Source organism: Triturus cristatus, chromosome 7 (assembly GCF_964204655.1).
Source record: "Triturus cristatus chromosome 7, aTriCri1.1, whole genome shotgun sequence".
NCBI lineage: Eukaryota > Metazoa > Chordata > Amphibia > Caudata > Salamandridae > Triturus > Triturus cristatus.
Genome location: NC_140590.1, coordinates 762,852,224 through 762,871,896, shown reverse-complemented (window position 1 = coordinate 762,871,896; position 19,673 = coordinate 762,852,224). Strand labels below are relative to the sequence as shown.

At 45.4% G+C, this 19,673-nt stretch overlaps 1 protein-coding gene across 4 annotated transcripts in view; it reads right to left on the bottom strand.

Annotated features, from left to right (window-relative positions):
* Window positions 1–19,673, bottom strand: part of HGS (hepatocyte growth factor-regulated tyrosine kinase substrate) — a 289,334-nt gene that overhangs the window by 163,522 nt on the left and 106,139 nt on the right. For 2 of the 4 annotated variants that reach the window (XM_085617506.1, XM_085617507.1), the window contains exons 6-11: window positions 18,496–18,548; window positions 10,623–10,691; window positions 10,180–10,304; window positions 7,782–7,860; window positions 5,529–5,588; window positions 1,251–1,349 (exon numbers count right to left, since the gene is read on the bottom strand). In XM_085617506.1, coding sequence (XP_085473632.1) covers window positions 1,251–1,349; window positions 5,529–5,588; window positions 7,782–7,860; window positions 10,180–10,304; window positions 10,623–10,691; window positions 18,496–18,548 — 485 coding nt within the window. The remainder of the gene's footprint in view (window positions 1–1,250; window positions 1,350–5,528; window positions 5,589–7,781; window positions 7,861–10,179; window positions 10,305–10,622; window positions 10,692–18,495; window positions 18,549–19,673) is intronic. The other 2 variants (XM_085617508.1, XM_085617509.1) reach the window with 1 other exon arrangement.

Below are 19,673 nucleotides of genomic sequence, written 5' to 3'. Positions count from 1 at the left end.
TTCATTTGAACTGGGATGGAGCTGTGAGGAAAGTAAGTGGGCTGCTGTGGGTAGAAAGGTTTATGGATTAAGAGTACCCTTTTTGGGATACTGGAAGAGTCACTGGTTATTGTGCAGTATACTTTGAAGAAGTGGTATTTACTAATAGTGTCCAAGGGTCATGAAAACTACTCTACTCCAAATCCACTCAAAAATGGAAATCAAGTTCATCTCTTTGGGCATTTGACTCTCTCTAGGCATTAAGTGCAAGCAATGAAAGGTTACAGCTAATGGTGGTAGGGGTTGGAACTATGGTACAGTACGGCAACGTAAATAACACTCAGTGTCCCACATAAGTGTCCAGTTGGCACTATACCTATTAAGAAAAGTAGGACTCATTGTGCCATAAGAGGGTTATGATTCCTTAACCTTTGCAACCCAGGTCTGCAGTTTCAACTTGAGCCTTGTTCCCATTATTGCCAATTTCATCTTAGTTTGTTTGAACCACTTTGTTACTTCCAGATGAACCTGCCAGCTCCAGATTTCCTTGTTCTGTCCTAGATAGGTTTATAAGAGTACTATGCTATGTTAAGCTACTTACTGTCTTTCTCTGGCATCATTGTGACCTTATTCTTCATCTTGTTCTGAATTAATGTGTTGCTGTAGCTCGTTGACTTTTCACCAACCCTGCTTCTATCTGCTAAGAAATCAGGAACTGCTTCTGGGAATGGAGTGTAGCTCTCAATTAGGTTCAGATCTTTTGCATTCTCCGACTTTGGGAACTATCCACTGTTTTAAAGTAATTTTTGTGTGTTTGTAATTGTTGACAAACTGGTTTCAAGTGTGGTCTAAACACCCTGAGAGCTTACCACTGTTGTGATCAACGGGCGTGTGTGTAAACACTTGATCCTTTTCTAATTGCATAGCACTTTTAAATATAGCCTCTCTACAAATGAATACTCTGCCTGAAGCCATAATAAATTCATAAAAGTGTGACTTGATTTTTTTGGCCCCTGTTCATTACTCCATTTAAATACTACAGTGCAAACACTATCAAACCTTTTTCTTAATGTGCTGCCTACTCAGGTTTGACTTAACCTCCTATCACAACAGTATACCCCTTAAGTGTCTTTCTCGCAAAAAGTATCCCCTTACACCACTAGAAGCAGGTCTTCCAATTACACACAAGGTTGCACTGGGCACAATTGGTGGAATACGCTGAGTGACTACTGCTGCATCACAAACCCTGCTTATCCACGACACCCACTTACCGAACGTTCCTTCTCCTCTGCTTCAGACTGCGAAAGGGCAATGGCCAGCTGAAGCTCTTCTTCCTCCTGGAGTGCTGCTTCATCCCTCTTTGGTGGTGTCTGAGCACAGAATATAGAGACAATTGCTTAGCTAGGCCATGAAAGAATCTGGAGTACTGCCGAGTGTTAAGAAGAAGGCAGAAGTGACTTAAATGTGCACACCAACGAGAAAACAAAAAGTTTGCTAAGGGAAACACATAGTGAACCTGCATGCAGCCCGTGACATTCAGATATGTACATTAGCTATAATCCCACATGCTGAATAAAGTGCCTATGTACCACCTCCAATACTAGACGGTTAACCATTCACACGGTCCAGTCTCACAGTGAAGTGAGCACATTCATCTACACTGGCCACGATACCACAACCATACAAGACAAGTGGACAGGAAGACAGAACATACAGACACACCCAAACTCTACCACCGCCGCCTCCCCACTTGATTCACACAGACCTATAAGTACACACATGTATGCATAAAACCCCTTTAAAAATGTCCCAGCAGTTCAAATTGTCATCTACTGGCAAATCCTGAGATACACAAATAGATACTGTAACCCTTAGTAATACAGCCAATTAAATAACAAATGCACCACCTTCAGATAGCCTAAATACACACAGGATATATGGAAACCCATTCATACAGCCTAACATTTACAATAACACAGGTAACCACATTTGCATACATCCACACAAAAAAACTCAGATAAATCCATAACCATTCATTGCCCTCCACAGGTACACACCTACTTATTAAGGCCCAGTTAAATCAATATATATATGCACAGCTCTAGGGAAATAGGTGCACACATTTTCACAGACACACACCAATAGACTATCATCAATTTACATAGATGTAGATGTACACTCTTACAGAGCCACAAATGTACAGCACTGCTTGTACATCCATTTATAAAGCCCCAAGCATAACAGTTCTAACACCTACACATACAAACCCAACCACGGAGGCATACTGTGACGTGCAGTCATACACACCATACATACACACAGCTCAAGACAGCTACATATACAGCCACTCTCAAATACTCATACATGCATGCATTCATTCATTCAGGCAAAGGACTACAAACATTTGCGGAGCTCCAAATAATTAAACGGACAGCCCCTGAACCAAATTGATGTTCTGTATGTACAGCACCTCACTGAAAAACCAATTAGAAACATTCACACACAATAACACAGCCATTGTACATCCCGAGGTACATGCACATTTACTCCTGCAGAACTAAATTAACACAAATTGATGCACAACCGTACATAGAGATAGGACACAATAACAAACAAGGGTAAATAGCACAGGAACTAAAGAAATCTCAATAAGCATCAATCCAGTGCTAAAGGTCACTTTGTAAGAATGAAACAGAGTTCCTACGTGCATCAATGTGTGGAAGAACTACTCTCGGAATCGAAGATGTAGAAGATTGTTGAGTCATGCTCGCATGTCCATAATGAGACAGTGTGGTTCTTTGTATATGAGCGCAAACTGCTTCACATACTGTGTTTTGGCAGGAATATACTGCTTGTCTAGGAAACTTTAACTGGAAATGCACAGACAGCGTCTTTGTGACCTAAATCTCTGGCGGCAGACAAGCCGTTGGTTAAACAAGACCAGAGAGTGAGATTTTTTTTCTTTTGTAGAGTTTTATATAGTGCGAACTAGACCCGAAGGTATCAGAGTGCTTTACATGAGCACCAGTTATGTTACAGACGCACACATTTATTTTTGTCAGGTACGGGGAGATTAAGTGATTTGCCCAGATTCACAGAATGTTGAGCGCCCCTGCCTAGACTCGAACCGGGGTCCCCTGCTCCGAGGTCGACTGCCCTAGCCGTTAGGCCACCTTCTCTCCCCAGAGTGATGGAGTGGGTAAAGAGAGTCAGTTTATCCCCGACACCAGCCGCAAACAGAGAAAGGCAGGTCCTTATTAACAGAGAGCCCTGAATGAGGCAACAGCAGTCAGGAGCTAGCTCGCAGAGAGGTGAGGATTCTGGCACTCAGAGGGTAAAGGTGCAAACGACATGCTGTAGGAACCAAAGGTAGAAGAGGAAAAATCCTAGCAAGGAGAGATTGTTGCAGAGAAAAGCATGTGGAGCCACCCCAAGATGGACCAGGACAAGAGTAAAGCATGTGGCTGAAAGGTGACCAGAAAGTTTGAAAAAGAAAAAAATCAGAACAAAGGTCTGGCTCTTCGAGTGAGGGGACAAGCAAGAGCTTTAGAGGTAAAATGTAGGCATGAGAAGACCTTCAGAAAAAATCAGACACTGAAAATAGGTCCCACGAGCATGCAGAAATAGAATTTAAAGGTCAGAGACTGATAGAAAATGCAATGACCCACCAGCAGGCCAAAGTAGAGGGGAAGGGGGTGGGCTGGGCTTTAACAGGGGAAGGCACCCATCAGGAAAACCAGCCTAGCAAAGTGCACTACACAAGAGTGATAGAGGTAAGGCATTAGTAACCTGGAGAGCTCACGGATATTAGCAATGTCTAAGAGCACAAGGTATATCAGGACTGAAGGGGAAACAATTTGGGGCACCAGAGTTCCCAGGGACGAACATCCGATTTGTGAGTGACTTATTTATTGCAAAGACCCTTGGGACTTCACACGATCACTGTTAGTATTGTGCTGGAGTTGCAGAGTTAATCCATTAAACTGTGGGGTAAACTTACTACCATTTTGGTATTCACAGAAGGCACTTACTCATTTCGGTATTCACAGAAGTAAGGAGTCCTAACTTTAGGACTCCTAAATGCCTTCTGTGAATACCGAAAGCCTTAAAATTAGGATTTTTCTCAGTTTAGTAGTAGTATAGTTAGGACTCCTAACTTTAGGACTCCTAAATGCCTTCTGTGCATACCGAAAGCCTTAAAATTAGGTTTTTTTCTCAGTTTAGCAGTAGTAAAGTTAGGAGTCCTAACTATACTACTACTAAACTGAGAAAAATCCTAATTTTAAGGCTTTCGGTATTCACAGAAGGCATTTAGGAGTCCTAAACTTAGGACTCCTAACTTCTGTGAATACCGAAATGAGTAAGTGCCTTCTGTGAATACCAAAATGGTAGTAAGTTTAGAATTTTGTCTTAAGTTAGTTCTGTGAATCGGGCCCTAGACCTTTATTTTCTCTATGGGTGGATGAAATATATGTGGGTTCTATCGTTTCAGGAGGAAAGTGCAAAGTTTGTGGGTTGTAAGGCTTAACATAGGTGGTGCAAGGTATATGGGTTCTAAGGCGTCAAATAGTGAGCATAAAGTATGCGATTAATATGGAGTTAATTAAAGGATCTGTGGGGGTCTATGGCTGTATTATAGGAGAGGAGTATATAGCCTGAGTTGTATGGTTAAGTGAATGATACAGTCTGTAAGCTTCATGAATGGGTGAGTACAAGATGTGTTAGTTCTAGGTCTTGAGGGAGTAATTGCACAAGGCATTTGGGTTTTACAGCTCCAGGGGGCGAGTACAAGGTATAGGTGCCATTGTTTCAGGCTTCTAGAAGAGACTGTGCTACATTTTCATGAAGGATACAAAATCCATGTGCATAGAATGTAAGAACTCAGTGTAAGCAGCATGTAACAAAAGCAAATACAAGGTTTTTGTGCTCTAGAACTTTGGTGGGCAAGTATAAAGTCGATGTTTTCTTGGTCTTCATGGGGCACATATAAGGTCTTTAAATACTATAGTGTCACGGAATGAATAAAAGGACTGTGGGTACAAGACCTTTAAGGGAGGAAAAGTAAAAGGGCCAAGTTCTACAGCTTCAAAGTTGAGCACATGCTTTTTGGGTACCACTGCTTGGATACAGTGAATATATGGTCTTTGGGTTCTAGGACTTCATGGGGCTAGAGGGTGATGGTCCAGTGGCATCAAGGGACCAATCCAATGTCTTTGGGCATAGTGCCTTCATGGGCCAAATACAAGGTCTGTGAGTTCTGTGGCTTTGCAAGGAGAGTATGAGGTCTGTGGGTAATAAGACAGGGAGGAACTGCACGGTTGTTGGGTTTTATGACTTCCTGGGGTAGAATAAGGACTTTATATACATACTACAGGTTCAGGGGGTTCACAGATGGCCTGTGAAATCAGGTTTGTGGATGCAGGGACTTCAGGTATGAATACAATATCTGTAAACTCAAAAGCTCCAGGAGAGGAGTAACAGGCATGTGTGGGAGGTGCAGAGAAGCTGATGGGTGAATATTCTCAAGCGTCCCTTACAGTAATTCTCACCTTTCGGCTGCTCTGAGCCTCTGTCCCTGCTGCTCCTTTCTCCTCTTCCCCAGCCTGGGTCTTATTCAAGATTCAAAAAACAAAAAGCAAAACACATAAGAAGGGCCCATACGCAGCCACACCAGCACACATGGGTGCTACGCTAGTCATGCAAGCAGCACACGGTGATATTTTGTTCCCATTCCTAACTTGCACCAGGCATCTCTTGCTTTTATAATACCCATTATCAATTCATCCCACTTCACACTAACCAAGTCCTTTGCTTATCCTACCCCCTAAAATAATTATGTGTGACCACTTCAATTACAACCTGTAAATGCTTGCCCTGCTGGTTCTTCTGTTAGTTCAGATTGTATTCCTCCAACATCTGATGCAGCTGCTACCTCTTCCCATTATCTGCAACCTAGTCAGGTTTAATTGCACTGGGAGAAACTACTACTTTGTTCCACTGTCGGGTGCAACTCCTACCACCTCAGATTATATCCCAAACTGACAGCAGGTACAGCTCCAGGTCTCCCATCATCATATGTAACTAATTCAGGCCCATCCCCTACCCTGGTCTGCCATCAGTTGCAACTACGTACGAGCGCAGGAGGTAGTCCTCTACTGTAAAAATGTACTGTCAGTTGTAACTTCTGTGTTGTGCTTTATCAGCTGTACCACATCAGTGTGACGTCCAAAATTCTGCCAGGAATTGTTGAAATTGCTCTTCCTGTCAAAGTCTTAGAATGATAAATGAATAAACCTGGTTCTCACCAACCACATTTGTCTGGTCATTCAGCTTCGCTGATCTAGCTTTCATGCGCAACCTTTCATCCACTTGTCCCTTCTTGTTAGAGGACACTCACAGTGGCACTGCTACCACTGCAAGACTTGTTATAAGATCTAGTTGCACCAATGCCACTAACTCCATTTTCAGCCATCCCACTTGCCCAACCTCACCACAACATACCAATAAACTAGTGGCTAACAAGACCAGATACCGTGACAGCGGGAAAAAGCTCAGAAGTGCACAGAGGAGACCAGAAAGGAAGGTACCATTATACAGAGCAGAGAAGTGAAGCAAGAGATTTTACTGTAAGTGAAGAAGAGCAGTTCATAAAGTGGCCATTACAGGGAGAAGAGTTTCTTAGCAGCTGGCTGCATTATTACCAATGCCTCTCAGCTGAGGAAGGGACAGCATGGTTACAGGAAGCAGGGTAAGCCAGGAAGGGTGCAGCATTGTTATGAAAAAGAGTAGCTCAGGAACAAAAAGCATGATTGCAAGGGGGAGCACCGAAGAAAGGGACAACATTGCTTTAAGGAGAAGTGACTAGGAAGGGTCATCATCATAACAGGAAGCAAAGGAGTGCAGGGAATGGCATCTTCAAAGGCAGCAGAGGAACGTAGAAGTGGTGGCATGGGTTATGGAGTACAGGAACATAGCACGAAATGTTGTTTGAAGGTTCAGGGGTGTGCAGAGAAGTACAGTAACATGTAGGCAGAAAAAGCTCAGGAAGGAGAGAGAAGTGTAGGCCGGAAGTGGTGGCAAGAGAAGTTCAGTAAGAGATGGAAAGGAGTTCAGGGAGAAACAGCATTTTTCTGGGAATTAGAGAAAGTCCAGTAAGGGGCTTATTTCAAGAAGTGGGGGGTGCAAAGTAAAGGGCTGCATTGCTATAGGGAGCACAGAAACTCAGGAAAGTGGGATCTATATTATTCAACAAGGTGTAAGAAAGAGGCAGCATAGTTATAGAGGAATGAAGTAGGTCACGAACAGGTGGTGCCGGTAAAAAGGAATGAAGCAGAGGAGCTCAGGAAGAGAGGACATATTTGTAAAAAGCAGAAGAGAACTAGAAGGTAAGACATCAATTTAAAGAGTAGAGGACTCATGGAAAAGACAATAGCCTAATTTCAACACACACTAGACCTATCAACTATTTCTTTAGACCATAGTTATTCATCTACGGAACTCAAAACATGCTTCCTTAGACTCTTTGTTTTAGACCAGAGAAACGTCTCTTACACTCATGACACTTTCAGCAGACCCATAACTGGCCTTTGTTAGTCATGAAGTCTTGTAAAATCATCCAAGGACAACACTACTGCTCCTACATCAAGGTCTGTCAATGAGAGATAGCTCTCCTATGCAGGCATGTGTTATCTCAGCCAATATGATTTTGCCTGATTCCAGTAAACATGACGTACCTAAACAACATTCATTACAAAGTGACATTTATCACTAGAGAGACACAAAGAATCAGGCAGAATGCTCACCTGAGACTGTTGGGAAAGGGGGCTTGTCAGGTATTCTGGGGGCAGCTCAGAGCCAGAGACCGGTTTACCATCAACTTTCCTAAAGAGAAGAAAAAACATTTGTTTCACAAAACATTTAATCAGAAGGAAGCGTAGGGGTATGTGAGGCAGACAGACTAGAAAGGTCAAGGCAAAGGCAATATTTGGAAACAGTGGGAAATCGAAAGATACCCTGCATAAAAAAACCACAAAAAATTATACAGAGGGCAGATGATAGAAGTGTATACACAATAGGGTAGAACTACATTTGTGGACACCATCATTTGCTGGCTAACACAAAATGTATAGTTTGCTGGAAATAAGTCATATTGAGGTATCAGAGAATAAAGATCACCATCAGAGACTTCTACTCGTAGGCCTTCATTTTGAGCCACCCCATAACACTGATGAGGTCCCAGCTTTGCCCCATCAGAATGATGAGATCTGTGTGAACACTGCGGTTCCATTTACTGTTAAAATCTCAGAGTTAACCTTCTTAGAATAATGAGAAAATATGGAGCGAGTCACTCAGATTTACAAATAATTCCTAATGTTTCTGGGGAACCTTAGGGTTACACTTGCAATCCTTGTCAAGGGGAATTGGTCTCTTGTGGGGGGAATTGAGGGTGGCAGAGAGAGACTTAAAGGGAAGTAAACGGGCCACCTCTAATGAGGGCTACATCTATTCTTCTGTGGGTGGTTAACCAGGGAGTAGTTGTAGGATTAACAGACTACCAGCTAGCTGCCATCAACCTTCAAGGTTTTGTGTTGGGTGAGAATTTTCAGAATGTTTCTTACAGGATGGGCCATAAGACTAGGGTCCCTGCATAGCCTGAAGATAACCTTCTACGAAAAGAGAGATGGTTTCGGATGACTACATCTGAGTGTTAATTATTCTGAAGGACCATAAGGATTAGTTACTTACCTGTAATCCTAGTTCTCATCCAGGGGTATACTCAAAGTCATAATCTATGAATAATCCCCGCCCATGTGCGGGATCCCGGAGCATATAGAAAATACATATATATACATATGTGAAAACATATACATGCAGCCTAAAAATGTTCAAAACATGGCAATGCTGTAAATTACATATGTTTGCATAGTAGTGCCCCCTAACCCGTAAGGAAAAAAGGAAGCATCAGGCAAATTATAACACAGCACTGCTTTATTGTCATAAAGCAACTTGTAATTGTAAGCATTCGCCAGTAGGCTGCAGCAGAGTATCAAGAAACAAAACGGACACCTTGCCTTTGAGGCATTAGAGTAGGGGGACCGTGCCTTTAAGACCTGCATGAGACCCCTTGCTCCCATGATGCATTACAGGTGGCAGTTGGGCCAGTTTTTTCCGGCTCCTTCTGTGAGGATCCTGGAGCTTGAGCTCTTCAGTTTTTGACTGAAATTTTGGAAATTACAGCTTTTTCAAGCATTTTTCGACTTTTTCTGCCTTCTGGGCGCTGATTCTGCTGGTTTCCAGTAACATTTCGAATTGGGAGCAGGGGGTCTCATGCAGGTCTTAAAGGCACGGTCCCCCTACTCGAATGCCTTAAAGGCAAGGTGTCAGTTTTCTTTGTCTCTTGATACTCTGCTGCAGCCTACTGGCGAATGCTTACACTTACAAGTTGCTTTATGACAATAAAGCAGTGCTGTGTTATAATTTGCCTGATGCTTCCTTTTTTCCTTACGGGTTAGGGGGCACTACTATGCAAACATATGTAATTTACAGCATTGCCATGTTTTGAACATTTTTAGGCTGCATGTATATGTTTTCACATATGTATATATATATATATCTATGTATTTTCTATATGCTCCGGGATCCCGCACATGGGCGGGGATTATTCATAGATTATGACTATTGATGAGTATCCCCTGGATGAGAACAGTATGGTCTTGCCATGAGTTTCTACCTTAGTTAAGTAAGTAGAATAAATTATGAGATTAGTGCTAAATAGTAAATAGAGGCAGAAAATAGGGGAGCTACCTTAGTGGCAATAACAGCATGGGCACAGGTTAGATCTGCTTCAAGTTGTAGCTCTGAGTGCATGGATAGTTGCAACTCCAAAAGGTTGCCCTCAAGCCAACCAATGCCATACAATACTTATTTTGGGGCTCATTCAGGAAAACAAAATGCGCCTGCACTTCCTAAACTCACCCACAAGACAATGGAAGGGGAGTCACACCATGAGATAGCAGACCTTCCTATACAATGATTTTCATGGGGTGAGGGATAGAGCAGTCTGACCTGCAGCGGACAGTCCACATGACAGTCCATATACAGATAGGTTGTAATGCTTTACTTGAAGAACTGGGGACAGCACTGAACTAAATGTGTGCTGACAGATCTTCAGGACTGGGGACAGCAATGAAATAAACCTACTTGTTGAGCTGCTCGTAGCATGGTTCACAGACCCGCACTTCCTTTTCAATGCCAAACTTGGGAATGGTTGAGTACTTGGAAGAGCATTTCCCACAGAAGATCTGACCACACGCACGGCAGTGATGCTGCAAACAGAAATAGAAATGCATCTTGGAACAGTTGGTTATATGTCAGACGGAAAAACAAATAAATTACAGACAAGCATTCTCAAACTAAATTAATATCAAGACTCAACCCACTAACAAGAAATGGCTCAGGCTTTGTTCTTGTGGCAGAGCAAAGAACATCATCAAAAGCAAACAAAGGAACATTATTCCACGAGAAAAATTGAAGTGAAGAACAGATACAAATGGAGACTAGGGACAACCATGGCATCAGACACACTGTTTGAGAGCCTCAGAAGAGTGGGCAGTGGAGAGACTACAGTGACTGGCTACACTCACCTTACGAGTCACAACCCCAAACTGGACTCTGCACCTATGGCAATCCTCTGCGTCGACCCAATCTGGAGCCTTTTGGAAAGAGGAAAGGAAAACTAAATCAAGATGCAGAGCAAAACTTTCAGTAATCAGAGAACTGATTGAAATCTAGGTCCAACAAAAAATCAGAGAGCACTTTTCACAGTCAGACAGGAGAACATCAGATAACACTTCCACATTTCAGGACTAGGAAACAGTGTACAGCCTTCTTACTGTCACACCAGTAGAACCAAGGCAGTATCTCATGGCTGACTTAGGCTTTGGCAGCCGGTCTCCAGTCACTCTTATTGGGTCTGAGATAATTTCCTCTACCCCTCCTGGTTGGACTACCACCCACCATATTTTGCCATCTATGCCTGCTCTGCAAAGATCTCTGTATCTTCAGAGGAGACAGCGGTGGCTCCTCTGAAGGCAATGAACGCTTAATGAGCAGCTCCCATGTTTCAGGGGGATACTCATCAAAAGTTTGTTTTCCAAAGTGTGTTTGTCTTTGAAAAACTACAACTTAATGACCATGACACTTTAGTATTTGCCCTTGAGGGGATGCAGTCTTTTTCCCAATTTGGTGCTGCCAGGGTTTCATTGGTGGTCCTCAAGTAAAAGGAATTACATCAGACCATCTGCCAAAAATAGGACAGATGGTCTGATGCTCCTACACAGACTGCCCCAATTGTGCCACGCCATCAGTGTAGGTTTTCCCAAGGCAGACCCTGCGGGGGCAACGCAGTTTGAAACATGGCTGTCTACCAGAGTCTAAATAAAAGCGCAGAGCGTCAGTTTGGCGGCAGGGTGTTTCTCCACCAAACTCTAAATCAAGCCCTCAGTGTTTTCAAAATGCCAAAAGTGCAACTTTAAGTACAGAATAGTGGCAAGAAGAGAGAACCAGGCAGAATATGATATCCAGAGAGAGATAATGAATATGCTACTTACCAGTATGCATCTGTTCTTGGCATGTAGGGCTGCTGACATTCATATCTGTGCATAGATCGCCGCCTAGTGTTGGGTCCGGATGATTGCACATTGTTGTCCTGGAAGAGTCTTCGAAGTATCCGGAGATGGGTGACTCCTCCCCGGGACCACAGTGCGCATGGTCATCCTCTCCATCCCCAGATTGTTTTTCGCCATTGTGGCAGTGATGGAGTAGATACAGGAAGTGATGACCATGCTATACAGTAATTCTGAGAGCTGCAGCTGCGACAGGCGCCGGGGAGGAGGGTGGGCGATATGAATGTCAGCAGCCCTACATGCCAAGAACAGATGCATACTGGTAAGTAGCATATTCAATTCGAGGCATGTGGGCTGCTGAATTCATATCTGTGCATAGAATACACAGCAGTACCTCCTATTAGCGGCGGCTACCCGTGCCAGCTACAGCAGTCTGAAAAAGAGTTTTGAGAACAGCCTGTCCTACAGCTGCCTGCTGTTTTGAGTGTACATCTACACAGTAGTGTTTGGTAAATGTATGTATAGTGGACCATGTGGCTGCTCTACATATTTCCTGTAAAGGAATGGTTCCCAGGAAAGCCATGGACGCCCCTAACTTTCGTGTTGAGTGGGCTCGTGGTGGAATCGTTATTGTGCGTTTAGCTTTTTGATAACAAATTGGATACATTTAACGATCCATCTGGCTATACCTGCTTTGGAAATGGCGTTGCCTTTGTGTTGTGGAGAGAAGGCAACAAAGAGTTGTTTAGTCTTCCTAAAGTTTTTTGTTCTGTCAATATAGTACATGAGGGCCCTCTTTACATCTAGTGTGTGGAGCATCCTCTCAGCGACATTTTGTGGGTTTTGAAAGAAAACAGGCAGTTCAATGGTTTGGTTCATGTGGAACTGCGATATTACTTTAGGCATGAATTTGGGGTTGGTACGTAGTACGACCCGGTTTGCGTGAACTTGTATAAATGGCTCCTGAATGGTTAGTGCCTGGAGTTCACTAACTCTTCTTAAGGAAGTGATGGCAACCAGGAAAGCCACTTTCCAGGTGAGGAATTGAATCTCACAAGAATGGAGAGGTTCAAAGGGCGGACCCATTAGTCTGGTGAGGACCAAGTTGAGGTTCCACACCGGTGCTGGGGGGTGCCTTGGGGGAATCACCCGTTTAAGTCCTTCCAAGAAGGCTTTGATGGCAGGCACTCTGAATAAAGAGAGGTGCTGCCTGTTTTGGAAGTAGGCTGCTATTGCTGTTAAATGGACACGTATTGAGGTGTATGCCAGAGTGCATCGGTATAGGTGTAATAGATAGCAGATTATGTTCTGAATAGATGCGTCTAGCGGGTTAATGTGATTGTTGTTGCAATAAATGACAAACCTCTTCCATTTGGCTGCATAGCAAGCTCTGGTAGTGGGTCTCCTAGCTTCCTTAATGATCTCCATACAGTCAGGTGGCAGGTTTCGGTAGCCAAACTCTAAGACTTCAGGAGCCAGATTGCCAGGTTCAGCTGTTGCGGATCTGGGTGTTGAATTTCTCCATGGTTCTGCGTCAAAAGCGCGGGTTTGATCCGCAGCCTTTGATGCGGCTCCACGGAAAGTTCCAGGAAGGTGGTGTACCATGGCTGGCGTGCCCATGTTGGAGCAACCAGGATGAGTGTCAGTGAGTGCTGTCGCAGTTTGCGTGCCACCAGCGGTATCAACGGCGCTGGGGGAAAAGCGTACGCAAATCTGCCGGACCAGTTCATCCATATCGCATTGCCCTGCGACTGTGGATGTGGGAACCTGGCGGCAAAGCTTTGGCATTTTGCGTTTTCCCTTGTGGCGAATAGGTCTATCTCTGGATGACCCCACTGCTGGAAGTACGGTTGGAGTACTGATGGGTGTAACTCCCACTCGTGCATCTGGTGGCTGTGTCTGCTGAGCAGATCCGCCATCTGGTTGTCTTTGCCTGGGAGGTGTTCCGCCATGAGGAACATGTTCCTCTGAATGGCCCACTTCCACATGCTCTGAGCCAGATGAGACAACTGTGGAGAGTGTGTTCCTCCCTGCTTCTGTATGTAGTACATGGCAGTCATGTTGTCCGTCCGGATCAACACGACCTTGTTGCACAGGTGTACTTTGAATGCTTTCATTGCCAGGAAGATTGCCATAAGTTCCAGAAGGTTGATGTGCATCTTCTTTTGTTGTGTAGTCCATAGTCCCTGCACTGTGTAATTGAGTACATGAGCTCCCCATCCTTGGAGAGACGCGTCCGCTGTCAGTATTATTTGTAGAACAGGATCTTGGAACGGTCGACCCTTGCAAAGGTTTTGTGGATTCCACCAATGCAGAGAGTTGTATGCCCGACCGCTCACCAACACTAGGTCTTTCAACTGTCCTTGAGCCTGATTCCACTGACGTGCTAAGCACTCCTGAAGGCCCGCATATGTAGTCTCGCGTGTGGGTCTATGAAGATGCAGGAGGCCATCATGCCTATCAACAGCATGAACACTCGCGCCGGAAGGGAGTGTTGAGGTTTGAATTTTGAGATCAGCAGTTGCATGCTGTTGATTCTCACTAAAGTTGGCTGAGCTGTGGCAGCCAGAGTGTTGATTGTCGCGCCCAAGTACTGTTGTACGTGCGCAGGTTGGAGACTTGATTTTGGGTAATTTAGTGAGAATCCCAGATCGTGAAGAAGGTGAATGGTGTGGGACATGTGGGTGGCACATTGTTGTGCTGACTTGGCCTGAACTAGCCAGTCGTCCAAATAAGGGAAGACGTGAATATTTTGTCTTCGCAGATGCGCGGCCACTGTCGCCAGGCACTTGGTAAAGACCCTGGGTGCTGTTCTTACTCCGAAGGGGAGAACTTTGAACTGATAGTGATTCCCTTGAATGGTGAATCTGAGGTATTTCCTGTGTGAAGGGTGTATTGGTATGTGGAAGTATGCATCCTTCAGGTCTAGCGTAGCTAGGAAATCCCCCTGACTGAGTAGTGGGAGAACCTGTTGGAGGGTGAGCATATGGAAATGCTCCGATAGTATATATAGGTTTAGGGGTCGCAGGTCTAGGATAGGTCTGAGCGAGCCATCCTTTTTTGGGATCAAGAAGTACAGAGAGTACACCCCTGTGCCCTGCTGGGCGATGGGCACTACTTCTATGGCCCCTTTTGCGAGCATAGCAAGCACTTCTTGCTGGAGTAAATCTAAGTGTTCGGCTGACATAGGACGGTGCTTTGGTGGTATGTTGGGTGGAGTGGAAGTTAGTTCCAGACAGTACCCATGTTGAATGATGTCCCTGACCCACCTGTCCGTGGTGATGTTCTTCCATGCGGGCAGGAACAGCTGGAGTCGTCCCCCGACAGGTGTTAAGTGGTCGGGGGTAGGGAGAGGGCGTCACTGTTTGTTTTTTGGGGAGGACCTGGTGTTGCCATATCCACGTCCCCTGCCCTTGGTGCTGGATCCACGATATCCACCCCTGTTGTTTTTGTCGTAGGTGGTTTGTGTGCCACCTTTAGCATACTGTTGTTGTGACCCCTGACCCCTTGACGTTCCCCTATTTCCAGTGCGACGAAAGGAGCCACTACGAAATTGTTGGGTTTGTAGCGCCCCCATAGATTTGGCAGTATCGGTGTCTTTTTTTATTTTCTCTAGGGTAGTGTCAACGTCTGGGCCAAATAAAAATTCCGTGTTAACCGGTAAGTTGAGGATATTGTTTTGGATCTCAGGTTTGAAGCCTGAGATGCGTAACCAGGCATGGCGTCGCAGCATGACACTTGTGTTTATTGCCCTGGCCGCTGTGTCAGCTGCGTCTAGGGCGCATTTTATGGACGCATTAGTGAGGAGTTGTCCTTCTCTAATGAGGAGTTCGGCTGACTCTTTATACTCCTCTGGTAGGTGTTGGAGCAGTGACTCCAGCGTGTCATAATGTGACCTGTCATAACGTGCCAGGAGTGCCTGTGTATTGGCAATGCGCAGGATATTGGCTGCTTGCGCTGCAACACGTTTGCCCGATGTTTCAAGGACCTTTGACACTTTGTCTGGGGGAGGAGCATCACCAGTAGTCTGTGAGTGGGCTCTTTTACGAGCGTTGGCAACCACCATAGAGTCTAATGGCAACTGACCCCTAATGTATTTAGGGTCACCAGGTGCAGGCTTATATTTCTTTTCAATCCTGGGGTTTAACACCCGGGCTCTTGTGGTGTCCTTGAAAATGTCTTTGGCAGGCTTCAGAACCCCTTTAAGCATGGGCAGAGTCTTGACAGTCCTTTCTGAAGATGCGAAAGTGTCAAGTAGGAAGTCCTCCTCAATGGCGTCAGAATGTAGCTCCATCCCATGATGAGCAGCAGCCCGTTCGATAAGGGCATTAAATGCGGCCGTGTCCTCTGTAGGAGACGTTTTAATATTGTAGAGTTGCGCATCCTGAGTATGTGGCGTGACACTTTGGTCTGTGGGGTCATCCCATGCCTGATCAGGATCTTGTGTTTCATCGGGATCTGCGTCCCCGGGGTAGTAGGTATCGTCCCCACCATATTCCTGCATTGGGTCCGATTCAGAAGGGGTAGGAGAAAAGGACTGCGGATCTAGTTGGAGGGGATGGAAGTGTTCTTGTAGCACTGGTTCCTGCTCCGCCGGTAGCTTGCGTTTAAGAGGAATTTTGTATGGCACCTCTTCCCTGACTGGCGTGATTTTGCGCTTGTGGAGCATGAGCCTGCCAGTGTCGGCGTCGATAAATTGTGGCCCTGAAGAGTCTTGTTCTGTTAGGCCAGAGGTGGTGGACTGCGTGTGGAGGACACGTGTCCGAATTTGAAAGAGTTTCGGTGCCGATGTCGGCGGCAGCCCAAAGGTAATGTTGGTGGGCTCCGAGTGCACTCTACAGGGTGAGGTAGTGTTGGGACCTGAGGTAGAGTGGAGGGCTACCCGGTCCCGGATACGTTGTAGAGATGCAGAGACCTGTTGCACAGCAAACTGAGATGGGGGTTTGGTGGGCATCTTGGTAGTAGGCGTGGAGGCCGACCCCGACTTTTTTGTCGGAAGGGGGTCACTGGTTTGAAGGGATGCATCGATAGTCGACGTAGTCGAGGACTTCTTCGGCATCGGTGCTTTAGGCGTCGACGTAGCCGAGGCGGCCATTTTGACTGCGGAGGTTACAGGCTTCCGTGTCGGCGCCGAAGGTGTCGGTGCCTTGTGGTGCCCGAGGGCGCGCTTCTTTTGTGCGTCGACCGCGTCTGCTGCGGTGAGCTCGGCGCTGAAGTCTTTCTGTACACGTTCGGAGCCGACGTCTTTCTTCGGCGTCGGCGCCGGGGCAGTGGACTGTTTCGATGCCTTTGATCCGACCACCACCAGTTTCGCTTTCGATTTTGAAGGGACTGGAGCGATGGATGTGTTTGGGTTTAACAACCCGGTGGTCTTGGGTAATATTGGCTCTTGCATAGTGTTCGATGCCGGGCCGGAAGGCGGGGCCGAGGAACCATAGATTAGGTCTTGGGTAAGGCCCGAAGGCGATCCCTCGACCGGAGCCTGACGACTAATTTCGGCCTCCGTTTCGACGGATTGGCCTAGCTCCTCGGGAGAGCTGTCTTCTTCAGCCCCATAGGCTTCGTCGAAGTCCCCTATCTCGTCGACGGCTTCTTCACGTCGAAAGAGCTCTTAGTCATCGTCGTCCAATCGGGAACCATGCTCTGAAGCGGGGCTAGATACTATTTCTTCCACGCTCTCGGCGTCCTCGTCCTCGGTGCTGAATATGTTGGTGGGTGCGGGCGCTGCCTGCTGCGCCTCGAGCCTCGCTGCCCGTCGGTTCCGTAGAGTTTTCTTGGATCGGAACCGCGCGCAGGCCATGCATTTCGATTCGTCGTGATCCGGCGAGAGACATTTGTTACAGACCGGGTGGACGTCGATGTGAGGGTACTTGGCGTGGCACAACGGACACCTTTTGAACGGAGTTCTCGATTCCATCGTCGATCGAGCGTCGAAGTTTGGACCAATTCGGTCCGAAATTTGGAAGAGGGTGTGGAGCACTAGAACTAGTAGTCGACACCGAACGGTAACTGTACCGACGAAAACTATAGGCCTTTTGGCCTAAAACTAAGTATTCCGAAGTTGAGCTAAGATAGTTGCATCCGAACCCAATGGCGGAAAAAAACAATCTGGGGATGGAGAGGATGCCCATGCGCACTGTGGTCCAGGGGAGGAGTCACCCATCTCAGGATACTTCGAAGACTCTTCCAGGACAACAATGTGCAATCATCCGGACCCAACACTAGGCAGCGATCTATGCACAGATATGAATTCAGCAGCCCACATGCCTCGAACCAGACATAACAGCAAACTAGAATTTGAGCCTCAGCCAAATTAATTCCTCAGACACCCCAGGAGCTATCAGAGGAAACCACAGGCATCAAGATTCCAAGAGTATCTCTCACTAACTCTGAGGCACTATGAAGGAAAACCCCTGTGAAGGTGAATACCAAGACAGGAACTCAGAGCCTTTGTGTATTATCTGAAAGAGTCATCAGACAGTACAAAATACCAAAAAAGGGCCTCGGACACAAGCAAAACTCTGTAAATTGCTTTGGAAATGCATCTCCTTTGCATATCAGCTGTTCAAGGTCCCTTGGTCCCACTATATGTACTGTGGACTCACTAGGAGCTACCTACGAGAAGTTGGAATAAAGGAAGCACAAGCAGGAATAATAGAGACACAGCACTTGTTGGTACCCAGATTTATCAGGTACAGCAAGTGAGCAGGTATCACCATCGTCTTAATATGTCATAAAAAGGTGCAGGCTGTAGGGAACCCAAAATAGAGACCACCAGAGCCCAAATAACAGCACTGGCTTGGGGACCCAGGACCAGATGCTAAAGTTACTAAGCAGTCCTTTACTTTTCTCATCATCCCTATATAGACAAGTAATCCAGATAAAGACTCACTCTTTCAGCAGCAAACATGGCATCACTCTCTTTGAATTCTGGGAAATTGTGGCCTGTGAAAAAAGGTAATAAAAAACAGAAGACAAGTTTAACAATACAGAACTTTTGGATTCTCAACATCCTAGTTTGTCAGGAAAACCTACACACAATCTCTTTCAAACTAGCATAAATTAGAAACTTGTGCCAACCATTAAGCAGCATTTCTACTTTAAGTGCCCCTTCTGCCTTCATTTAAGAAAGTGTTGTGGTAATGCATAAAATATACCAGAACATAAGAAAAGAAAAGCAAAAAGGGCCACATGAATTAACTTCTACAAAATTAATGTTGGCACCTGAAGACCAAAAAAGTAAGCAGAAATGCAAAAAAGTCAGATTAGTGGTACCAAATGTCCTCAATAACACAAAGTCTCATACACAGGCTCACTTTACACCCAGGACAGATATGGGACTTGACCATAGAGTATTTCAGAAGAAAGATGGCCACTACCTACAAAACAGAACTGTGAAGTGCCATCCTGGAAGATCAACTGTGCAGTGAACAAAAGTGCCTTATTTCCTCGCGCTTGGTTCTCCAGAACCACAGAGTAAGAGCCAAGGCAAGCCAAACCACTTTAATGCAACACCCAACCCACATATTTTCAGTCACTTTTGTCTTGCTTATAAGAGCGAATCTGTAAGACGTACACAACTTACCCACAAGTAATATAGTGCACTTGGAACTGCCTTTCAGGATCTGTCATTCATTTTGTAGTTTTATACGCGATAAACCTTGTGATCAACATTGCTCTTGTGCACAAACCATTACCCTCTTCTTGGTCACAAAAACACACTGCAACTCTATCCCAGCTATTGTACATGAAAGCCACAAGGATTCAACCTCACTTCTACACATTACATCCATTGACCGCTTCTACAATATAGGTTATGTTTTAATATTTGTTAAGCGCATGGCTTCCCCAGCAACGGGTCGTCCCAGCGCTGACTGTCAAATATAGTGAAGGGTCAAAGAGAATTTTAAGGATTGGAGAAAAAGCCAGGTCATGCTTCTGAGACACATTATTCCTTGCACTCAAAGATTCCTGCAGCTCCATGTCCCCACAGAAATGTTCGCTCAAGATATCTACTCTCCAAAAACTAAGATGGGGGCATTACTTCACAAATTTCAGAAAAATAAGACC